The 12,305-nt window shown below is 36.6% G+C and overlaps 1 protein-coding gene across 1 annotated transcript in view; it reads right to left on the bottom strand.

Annotated features, from left to right (window-relative positions):
* The window catches only part of MYO9A (myosin IXA), a 352,098-nt gene that overhangs the window by 84,917 nt on the left and 254,876 nt on the right, over positions 1 to 12,305 (bottom strand). The window contains exon 26 of the mRNA XM_006866530.1: positions 9,749 to 9,848. Within this exon, the coding sequence (XP_006866592.1) occupies positions 9,749 to 9,848 (100 nt within the window). The remainder of the gene's footprint in view (positions 1 to 9,748; positions 9,849 to 12,305) is intronic.

The raw sequence follows: 12,305 nt of genomic DNA, 5'->3' as shown, positions 1-12,305 counted from the left end.
TAACTCTGGTAGTAACTAGGAGCTCTGGTAGCGTAGTGGTTACGAACTGGGCTGTGGGCCGTAAGGTCAGCAGTTTGAAACCACCAGCTGTTCTGCAGGAGAAAGAAGAGGCTTTCTGCTCCCGTAAAGATTTACAGCCTCGGAAACCCTGTACACAGGGTGGCTATGAGTCGGAACCGACTCCACTGCACATAACCACACCAACCACAGTAACTGTCTAAATGGTAAACAAAACAACTGACAAAACTATCCAATGAAACACTGAATTACAATTGGCAATTCTTTTTTGTTTACAATGAGCTCCTTTAGAGACAATTCCATTCTGAAAATAAAATTTCTTGTTATCTATTCAAATAATTTCCTAGTATTTCATTTTCCTATAGCTATTAAAATCTTTTCTTTAGCCTTGAGTTGGCTTGACTATAGTCCTGTCAACAGAAAAAGGAAATATTCCGAGTTGTCAAAATGTAAATAAAGAATGGACTTCAACTTCGGGTACTGATTAAATAACAGGGACCTGATTTACACTCTTGCCTGAAACAACCAAAAAACAGTAACAACAAACCCAGATAAAATAATACTAAACAACCGTTTTCAAGACAGTCACCATTTATCCTTCAGAGACAGAAAGCAAAGGATGTGGGTCCTATACCTCCTGCAGCTTACTGCACTGAAAGAATCTCCAGGATTTTGATAAAGAGAATTGAGATGAAACTTGGCAGACTCCCTGAGTTGAACACATGAAGCTCAAAATCCAGACAGACCAAGGTCATCTGAGACCAAAGACAGAGCAGTGGACAGGAGAGATACACAAAGAAGGAATTTCAAAGAATTATAGATGGTCCACACTGATCAATAGTTTTGTTTGAATATACTTCCCAAGACCAGGGAAAGTTACCACCTAATAGGATTAAAGTGAAAATGCCCAGAACTCACAAAGGGCCAGAATACTATCCATGTTCATCAATCAGGCTACAAAACTATGATTACTAGCACACTGGCTAAGTCCACAGGAGGATCTTAACTCACTAGTCAAGAGTAACTTAATCTAGAGGCATTACATAAGACTATAGGTGGAAGCCTGAACCACATCCAGATCTCCAGACATAGGAAATTTCCACTTGAAAGGACGAGCTGACCAGCCTAGAGTGGCTAGAAGAACAGAAGATACTTCTTGAAAGAAAGACTTATAGGAAAAATACAAAACAATAGAGGCAGACCAACTGTTACTACAAGAACAAGCAAGTTGCTTGCCCAGGAGACATCAAGGCAAGTGGTCGGGTCCCCTCAGTGCAAACCCTCTTCCAAGACTAAGACTCAATGGGAATACATGCTCTGATTGATGACCATGCTCATCACCCATAAGGGGAAGTGAGGGAAAAACAGCAATGAAGTGGCGAGCTAAGCCCTATAATGTTCAATAGACTCAACCCGGGTGGAGACCTGGTTGAAACAGCAGTGTGGTAAGACCTGGGGACTCTTGGGACCAGAGTCAGTGACACAGCCACAGAAGGCTAGAATGGAGAGTGAAGCACCCAGCTGATAAGAAGAGAGGGGATATGCGCAAGAACACCCACACATGCAGATAATACCCACTTGACCTGGCTTCAATGACTGGATGATCAGAGCTCAACCAGAAGAAGAAAGAAGAGGGAAAAAAGCGTAATCTGATACAAATTTGATGAACTTGACCTACACCTATGGATGCAGTAGCTCAAAACAGGAAACAAATCCTTACAGCAAGAGTCATTCCCACCCTCTCCACAAAGAGTAGACAGGGATAGGCAACTTGGACATTGGCTACCCAAAATGGAAAGGGGGGGGAGGGGCTTCAAAGGCAAGAAGTGACTGGCTTACAAGCTTTCAAGAGGGAACCTAGATCCAGAGGAAGGTAGACTCTCCAGTGAACAGTATCCAATCTGTCTAGGCAGGGCTGATGAAATGAAATGCAGATAGGTCTCTTGTGATACAACAGTGAATAACTGTTACCAGGACTGATTGGGAGGGTTGGAAATGTAAAGGTAGACGTTTTATAGCAAGGAGGAGAGTGATTAACTTTTCAGTCTAGGAGCTGAGGTCCCTAGGACCATCAATGGAGAAGAGCGGAGAGCAGGACCCCACCCAAAGAAGCAGTGATGCCTGAGATGGAGGCAGAGACGATGACGTGGAGAGATGGAGCTGTTGGGGACTTCAGACACAAAGAGGGAAAGGGGCTGTGTGCTAATGACTGGGGGGCAGGCTTGTAGTATATACCCTTTGGTTAATTGATGATGCATAGAGGGGACTGTAACCATGGAAATGAAACGATATAAGATAGGATGAATGTAAAACTAATGCTCTGCCATGTAAACTATCACATAATTCACAATAAAACATTAAAAAAAAAGTTAGAGGGTCACTGTAGAAAATAAAATTAAATTATATAAACTTACAATTAAATAAAGTACATTAAATACAAAAAAAAAAAAAAAAAAGAGTAATTTAATCTAGCCTGGGCACTGTTGTGTTCGAGCATATCACATCTCAAAAGGAAGACCTGAAAGCATCAATAAAGCCTGGAATATTACGGCAATGTAGCAGTCCTACGAATATTAGTCAGAATTCAGTAATTATACCAATATTCCATATGTTCAAAAGTTAAAAAAAGGCCTAGAAGACAGAAAAAAAAAAGGTTTGAATTGAGTGTCTAGTGATGACCTCTTCAATGTCTGAAAAGAAAAATACACTGGATGAGATTAATGGTAGAGTAGACATTGCAGAAGAGATTAGTGAGCACGAAGGTCATCTTCAAACCAGCAACAGCATGTGCTGAATCATCCCAAGATAGGAATTGCTGACTTTTCCTTCTGGGAGCAAACTGACAAATGGTTTTAAGGACTCATAGTCCTGGTGTGGCACTGTAGGGTAAGTAATGGACTGTAAACCAGTCAGTGGTTCAAACACACCAGCTGCTCCTTGGAAACCCTATACATGGTCGCTATGAGTCAAAATACACTCCAAAGCACTTAACAACAATAGCAATCTTTATGAGACCAGATATCTAGGTCTTTTCTCCCATGGAGCCCATTGGTTGGTTCAAACTACTGACTTTACAGTTAGTATTCAAGTGCTTAACTATTGCCATTAGAGTTTCCATAATTTCAAAAAAAAAAAAAAATAAGAGAAAAGAAACACAGTAAATTTAATACTACACATGATAATAACATTAAGAAGGTATCGAGATCAAAACTATCAGCTATATATTGAAAAATATAAATAGATTTCACTTGTCTATTAAAGGAAAAAGATTTTAAATTTCGTTCACAAAGCTGGACCTAACTATGCTATATAAAACAAAAGGATGATAAGGACTAAAAATAAAGAGATGAGAAAAAGTATTCCAGGTAAATGAAAAGAAAAAGAAGATGAGGATGCAACCTTATTATTTAAGTAAAATTTAAGCCAAAAAGCATTTAGCGTCATAAAGAACACATTTTAATATTAAAAGTAACAATACATAATCGGAGAGTCTAACACATTATTTCCATTGTTAAGACAGAGCCAAATGTACAAAAACAAGAATACAGAAGAATTAAACAATAGCGATTATGGACATATTTTAAAACTTTATTTTATGAATAGAAAATACACCTTCTTAAAAAGTGAACACAGTATATTCACAAAAATGGACCATATATTCACATTAGGTAACAAAGAAAATATCAGTCAATTTCCATCTAGTATTATAAATACTGATAAAAACATGATAAAACTAGAAATCAAAAAACAAGGCTCTCCTTCTGAAATAAAAATTCTAAATATTTTATTATATAAGTCTGGGGCAATAAAGGAAATTTAAACGGAAATTGTAGATATTCTGGAAAATACTAATGAAGACACTACCTATTGGAATCTAGGAGACACATCTGAAGCAGTGATCAGAGGTAAAGCCATAGCCTTAAAAACCTGTATCAGTAAAAATACAGAAAATAACTGAATTCCATTTCCAACGAAAAAGTTAGATGATCAAGAAAGTAAAGCAAAAGAAAGTACAAGAAAAAAATAATGCATACAAAAGTAGACAGTGAAGAATGGGGAAAAATGCAAATCGAATCAATCAAAATTCTGTTATTTTGGAGAAATAATAAGCTACAAAAAAATGACTAGCCAACTTAAAAACAGAGAGGAAAAAACACCAATCAACAAAATAAAGAGACAAGAGAACTAACCACTGAAACACATATTTCAAAAATCCTGAGACCCTTTCCAGACCTCTACACAAATAAACCTAGCTACGTTAGATGAGATGGTGAATTTCTTTAAAAAAAAAAAAACAACTGTTTTACCAACACTGACCCACTGAAGGCAGAAAGCTTACGAAGTCAAATTTCCCTAAAAGAAATAGAAACTTATCAAGAGGGAAAAATGTCACACAAAGAAAGCACCAATCCCAGATGGCTTCATATAAAATTCTACCAAAACTTTGAAGAGCAAATAGTCATAATGTTACATAAACTATCTGTGACTTTTCTTGGAGGAGAAAATATACATATAAATACCAAGTATATCCAATAATGAGGTTGCTGTCATAGATTCATCAATCCAAACCTTTTTTATGTTATTAAACTTTGTTTAATACCAACCAATTCTCCACCTTGCAAAACCTACCTTAAAATCACCAAGCTAAGGCTTTAAATCCCTATAAATATCTTTTATTGACTTTCTCCTTATTACAGTACAGAACAGTGAGAATTCTCTGTCTAACAAACTCAGTTTTGCTTGATCAACAGGTTTTTCTGCCAGTCTTTTGTGAATGGAGATTTCTGAAGAAACAAAAACCAAAATGAAACCTGTAGCTGTTCAACGACCTTATGGGATAGAACAGAACTGTCCCATAGGGTTTCAAAAGTTGTAATCTTCACAGAATCAGATTGTCATATCTTTTTCCCATGGAGAGGCGAGTGGGTTTGAACCACTGACCTATCACTAAGAGCTGAGCATTTAACTACTGTGCCACCAGAGCTCCTTTCTTGAAGAATACAAATATAAAAAGGAATATAAGAAGGGACAGCATTTTGGGGCAGTTAATTAAGAATGCAACCTCATATACATGCAAAAACTGGACAGTGAATAAGGAAGACTGTAGATGAATTGATGCTTTTGAGTCATGGTGTTTGGGAGGAGAATACTGAAAGTCCCATGGGCTGCCAAAAGAACCAATAGATCCATTTTGGAAGAAGTGCAGCCAGAGTGCTCCTTAGAGGCCAGGATAGCCAAACTTTGTCTCTCATACTTTGGAGATATTGTCAGGAGGGATCAGTCGCTCGAGAAAGATAGCATGTTTGGTAAGGTGGAGGGTCAGAGAAAAACAGGAAGATCCCCAACGAGATGGATTAGCCAAGTGGCAGCATCAATGGACTCAAGGATGCCAACAGTAGTGAGGCTGGCCCAGTATCGGGCTGTGTTTCGTTCTGCTGTGCATAAGGTCACCATGAGTCGGTACCAACTCGATGGCATCTAATAACAACAACAACAATTAAGAATGCAGTCCTAGAATGAAGACAGACATTCAGGAGAATGATGGGGAGTCATTCCTGTCAAGATGCTTGCTTTGAATATAGTGAGCAGAAAAGAGTACCAACTAAGAGAAACAATGTAAGTCATCCATCCACAATAATCCTACAAATAACAAAGAGAACTCACTTACTATCCAGAAGGCAGAGGCTTTAAAAAAAAAGCAACAAAGCCCTATATGAAAGTCACCTTAAAAATATTGCTTAGCACAACTTATCACTTTCCTTGGATAAATGCCAAAATCGAAGAACTGAGTGTACATCTGGAAAAATAAAATGATGACGGGTGAATGATGTTATTAAGTATTGCTGAGTCTCTGTGACTCATAACAAACCTGTATAAGATTTCTGAGGCTGAAAACCTTTGTGGGAGCAGAAAGCCTCATCTTTCTCCCCCAGAGTGGCTGATGGGCTCGAACTGCCAACTTTGTGGTTAGCATTCCAGTGCTTTTCCTATTGGGCCACTACACTCCCAGTTGAATGGTATCATGAACATAATTAATGTCAATGAATTTTACATGTAAAAACTGATAAAAATGGCAAATGCTTTGTTACATATATATTGACCTTTTTTTTTTTTTTTAAGAGCCCAGTGCCAGCAGAATAGTCTATAAAGTTACTCAAATCATAGCATCAGAAGTAGGAAGCTAAAAAAAAAACAAAAAAAATCCCAAAATCTCACCAAAGTCATTGAGGTGGAAAACTCACACCATTCTCCTCCTCCATTTCAGACAACTGATTAATAATTAACCAACTCAGAATGTAATTTTTATATCAAATCTCCTTCAGATAACAAACTGGAAACTGTCTTTATCCCATTATATCATATGGTTCTAAACTGGAAAGGTCAAATGGTCAATTCTTCCAAGATTTAATGACACATTTCTGAGCAAATGTCAGAAGAATTTTTGTTTGCTTCCAGAAAGGGAAAACTTGTACAGTTTTTAGAAATCCAAGTACCCCAAAATCAAATCCATTTAAAATTTAGAATTTAAAAATCTCAAAAATCTATTGTTTTAAGAAAGCTGTAGTTTTTCATTTAGAAACAATTAAGTCTTTATCTTCACAACATCAGATAATGTTAGAACATAGCATAATTTCAAGAAACAGAAAACAGAGCAATACACTTTTTAATGCTGTTCCTTTCCTCCCCATCCCCATCCCAGTAAAGATCTATTGGCACATTCTAAAAAGCAAAGCTTCTTCATGCATTTGTCCACCAGAGACAACTATCACCACCACCTGTTCCTAAAAGTAAAATAGCTTGTGATGAAACAGAGAATGGTAAGAAAAGTGGACAGGTGACTGATACACTGTGCAGGGGGTGCTCTACATCTACTGGCATGCAGTGACCGTCAAGCAGGTGAACAGAATCACAGGCAGAGTCTACCAGCTAGAACCCTGAAAGGGGTTGAATGCTCCAAGCAGAGTACAACTTCCTGGTGCATCTCAGTAAGAGTTCCCAGTGTGAAAGAATTCTACCACCGAAAGAACTAAGGTTTGTAACAAAGCAAACTCTCAGGAACAAAACAGCAGTTTCACATATGCTAAAATTTCCCACAAGTGGAAAATCTATGTATACTTTATAGAATAAATTAAGGATGCTATCTATTTACACTGAAAGCTATCAGCAGTGCTTTTCATTAAAATTGATTTATTCCATTACTCAACTTCACGTTTAACTACTAATTACATAAGAGTATATTTCATTATTTACAACTCAAATACAGGGCACTTCCAAAAAAGAAGTTATTTTATCTTACACTGAAGAGGTATTAGTTCTAAATATATACAAAGGGACTTCAAAACATTCATGGAAAAAAGACTATCAATTTTCTATTCGATTTTCCCGTGACTTTTGGGGATCCCCTCCTATGTATGTATATATAAATATATATAATACACACACTCTCGCTGTGTGCATGTTGTGTGCATATACACACATACATATACACATATACACATACACACATATACATATATACACATACACACATATACATATACACACATACACACATATACAAATGGATATATAGATTTGTTGCAACTTTTACAATCCTAGACTTTTGACTCCAATTAGCAGATGGTTGTGCATTTTTCTGGTTTTTGTTTTTTTTTCCTTTTTACATCAATATTGTTATTTAACAACTGGATCTACCTCTACCAAAAGATAAAGAAAATGGGAATATCCTTGACATTAGAAGAAATTTGAACTAAATAGGTCTTGACACAATTCAAATAGCTTAACACAAGTTGAAAGATAAACTGTTATATACACCAAATAAATAATGTCCTAAAATTTTCCTCTCATAATGAATAAACAGTAAGGAGCATCATTAGAGATCCAACTAAAGTAAGAGCATGAAATGAAATAAAAGATATTTCATGTCATTTCATGGGTAAAAATGATTTTATATATATATTAGATATACAGAGTTTTTGTCTGTTGTTTTTTTCTAGAATAGCTCTAAAATCAAACACTTCTGTTTAAATATCCTTGAATATATTCACAACTTGTGAAACTATATATAGTTTAATTTTGATGGAAATATGATAAAGTTATATGTTAGTCAAAATAGTGTGTTTTTATTCAGCTGCAACTTCAAGGTTATAATTTGTGATGATTACACATTCATGTTACATACAGCCTTCTATTTGGCTGGGAGAAACACTTTTGTTACTGCTCAATATAGTTTTCAAAATTCAATGGGAGGGAGGGAAGTATATTTAAAGGGGGAAAAAAGCGACCAGCATTTCAGTTACACACTACTGAATTATTTAACATATACTATATTCTCTGGAGTCCTGGTGTGGTACTGTAGGATAAGCATTGGACTGCTAACTGCAAGGTCAGCAGTTCAAACCCACCAGCCACTCATCAGAAACCCTATATAGGGTCACTATGAGTTGGAATCGACTTGATGGCACCTAACAACAACATTTTCTCTAAACAAGAGATCAACAAACTCCAACCAGTGGGTGAAATATAGACAACTATCTGCTTCTGTGTGAAAAGCTTTACTGACATACAGCCATGTTGCCTCTTTATGCCTGGCTACTTTCACACTATGATGGCAAAGGTTAACAGTTGATTGACTGACTCTGTATGATACACAAACCCTAAAATGCTGACTATCTGGCCCCCTTATAGAAAGTTTACTGACCACAGTGCTAAAAGATAAAAGACGGACATTTTCTATGTTAGTGTTAAGTTAAATAGCTAATGTCTAATTTATGATTTGACATATACCTATTAAAGTGCCCTTTATCTGAGTTCATTTAATTAAATATTAGCTTTAGTTGCTGTGTTCACTGAGGTTTCCCACGTACAAACCATTACATGGGGAAGAAGCTGTGAAGGTTAGCTTTAGATTAGCAAAACTAGTCCCATCAGATTTGCTTGTTGCTGAGTTTCCTTATATTGCTATACAATTACCATTTCGGAGTCACTGTGAGAGGCCTGACCCAGGCTGGGTGCAGGCCCTAGCTCAGAGTGAGAAGCTTGGTCAAGGGAGAGAAGGGGCTCAATAATGCCATCGTAATCATCTTCCTCTGTATCCCCCTCCCCATCGGCAAAAGTACCTCTAGTCAAGAAATCGGAGCGCGTCCGCGCCATTCGAGCTTTCTTTTTATGGGCCGGTCTGGCAACCTGCTTGACCAAATGATAAAACAAATAACACAACAATGTTTGTTTGTTTGTTTGTTTATTTGTTAACGGAGATGATGCCAACAAAAGATATGAGAAGGCTCATGAATTTCTTGAAACATCCCTCCACCCCACTATGCCCTTTCCACTACCAGAAGTGTGAGGGATAACCAAAAGGAATCCACACACATTACTAGGGACAAAAGATTAAGAATAGAACTTAAATCTACACTGTTTTTGTTTATAGCCAAGGAAGTCATCCTTTATACAATGCCACAATTTGTCACCAGGGTCACTTGCATAAATGCCTTCTTTTTCTTAGCAACTTCTAATTTGTACACATAATCTGGGTTCTTAGTTACCATTCTCTGCCTGGAGTTCTCTTCCTTAATTATAACAGGCTTAGCTCATGGCTTCTTTTTCTATACGCACTTGTAAGTAAATGGGTAGATAAGGTACTCTAATTATAAGAACAATAATTTCCAAAAACGATGTACATCTGTTTCATTGTACATTGACGGACAGACAAACAAGATTCAATACTTACCTCTCTTTGGCCCAGTCCAGGTGACTTCACAGGTTTCCAGGCTGGTTCATCTTGTTTATGGTGGTGAGGATTTCCACGCTTTAAGGGTTCAGTGCTGACTCTTCAGATAAGACAATGTAACATTTCAATTACTACCAGGGCTCTCATGCCAGTCTTTAAGTGTAATGTGAAATACAGTCAAATAAGTCAGGCCAAAGAATTCTCGCAAATTTCAAAAGTATGTCCAGTCTTATTTAATTCCCAAAATAATACATTAAAAAATTTCCACTTAATTAACTAAAACAATGTTCAAAGAAAAAACAAAGTAGTAAGACTTCTAATTTTAAAACACACTATGCAACTACAGTAAATCAAAACGGTTTGGTACTAGTCTAACAATAGACCCATAAAGCAATGGAATAAAATGGAGAGTTCAGAAATAATCCACATTATCTATGGGTCCACAGATTTTTGACAAAGGTGCTAAGTCCATTCAATGGGGAAAGAAAGGTCTCTTCAATGAAAGGTGTTTGGAAAATTGGATTTTCCCTATGCAGAAAAATGAAACAGGATCCTTGACTCAAACCATGCACAAAAACAAATTCAAAATAAATTAAACCTGAATGTGCAAACAAAACCTATTGAATTCTTAAAAGAACAAGGAGGGGCAACATTGTCAGGCCTAGCTTTCAACAATGGATTATCTAATGAAAGCATAAACAGAAAAAGATCAAATACTAGCATAAACCCAGACAACTTCAAACAGACTCAAAAAGAGACTTGTAGCACCAATGTTCATTCCAACACTATTCACAAGAGTCAAAGGTGGAAACAACCTAAATAGTCATAATGGATAAACAAAATGTGGTAAATACATACAATGGAATACAACTCAAACAGTAAGGAAATAAAGTCTTCATATATACTACAAGAGACATGAAGCTATAAGACATTATTCAACCACTAACAGACAAATATTGTAAGGTCTCACTTATATAAAAAGATATGAAAAGACAAATGTATAGAGATCAAAGTTTATTAGTAGTTACCAGAGGTGCAAGGGAAGGGGAAAAAGTGGTTAATGATGATGAAAAAAAAAAAGTCTTGATTAAGGGAGGATTGCATCATCCATTATTGTAATTGCTAACAATATGTTGTACACTTCTAAAAAGCTGAATTGGTAAGCTAGTGTGATAGATATATTTACAATAACAAAATTAAAAAATAGCAGTTGAGGCTGCTTATGTAAAACCAAGGACCTGGTGGGATTTGGTTTCTTGGTTTGGAGGTTTGGGGTTAAAGTTTCATGGGATATCCTAGTTAACTGACCTAACAATGTGCTTAGTGCCTGGGATCTTAAAAGCTTTCAAGTAGCCAGCCTAAGCACAACAAATTGTTCACCTGGAACAACAGAGAAAGGAAGGAAGTCAGGAATAGGAGGATATGGAATGTATGGCAAATTGTCACATTTGTCATGAGACCACAAGAATGCGACAGTGCCCAACAATTGGTATTGAAGATTTTGATCCAAAACTCCAAAGAAGAATCCTGATTTAAAGGTGAGAAATGCAGAACAGAATTTCCAAATTATCTGACTTCAGATTTTTGGGAATCATGGAGGAAGGATAAACTCCTGAAATTACTGTCCTGAGATAATCTTTAAACCTTAAGACAAAAGTATCATCCCCTGAAGTCATTTTAAAACTGAACAATAGTTCAGCTTCCTTAGTAAAGAATGTCTGCCTTGAGCATTACAATCTTATTTGTATGCGCCCAACTGACAAGAGTAACCTAAAATATTAGACAGGGACCTTAGGGAATAGTGAGTTTATGTTAACAAGGGAGCAGAAAGTCAGAAATGGAGAGTAAAAATGGCTTTACAACTCTTAAGAATGGAATCAGTGTACATGTAGAAACTACTGAGTTGGTATAGGCTTTGTTATACACATCTCAACAACAAAACAAATTCTAGGAAAAAATGGGCTCCTTCCCTAATAGATACTGTTACTAACGCTGTACATGTATGAGTAAATTGCTAGAGGCCCTGCGTTGATAATCACTGAGTATTATTACTCTATGATGGTAAGTGTTTAAGAATAGTAGAAGCAGAATTAGCTCAAACATAAATAGATTTGATGAGAAAGGTGAAATGCCAATTATTTGCATTACTACTCATAGAAGAGACCTTTCAGTTTGGATATTATGAGATGTCTGGTAAGCGGCCTTTTGTATATGAACCTCACTGTTTTCTCTTATACTGAAATTATTTCTATTTGTTAGAAAATTCTCTTTCTGAAATCTTGCTCTGTAGCTTTTAATCATTAACTTAGTTTTAAAACTTAAGGTTATACAAAGAGTTCAAAAAATTCATGGAAAAATTGCCCTCCTTTCATTTAAACAGTGATACTCTCTCACGTGCAGTGGCTACCACTTGGCTGCTAATCTCAAGGTCAGCAGTTCAAAACTACCAGCTGCTCCGTGGGAGAAGAATGAGGCTTTGTGCTCCCATAAATATTTACAGCCTCAGAAACCCTATACAGCAGGGTCACTATGAGTCAGAACCAACTCCATGGTACAC

This window comes from Chrysochloris asiatica, unplaced genomic scaffold (assembly GCF_000296735.1).
Source record: "Chrysochloris asiatica unplaced genomic scaffold, ChrAsi1.0 scaffold00092, whole genome shotgun sequence".
In the NCBI taxonomy this organism is placed as follows: domain Eukaryota; kingdom Metazoa; phylum Chordata; class Mammalia; order Afrosoricida; family Chrysochloridae; genus Chrysochloris; species Chrysochloris asiatica.
This window is presented reverse-complemented; position numbering and strand designations above follow the sequence as displayed.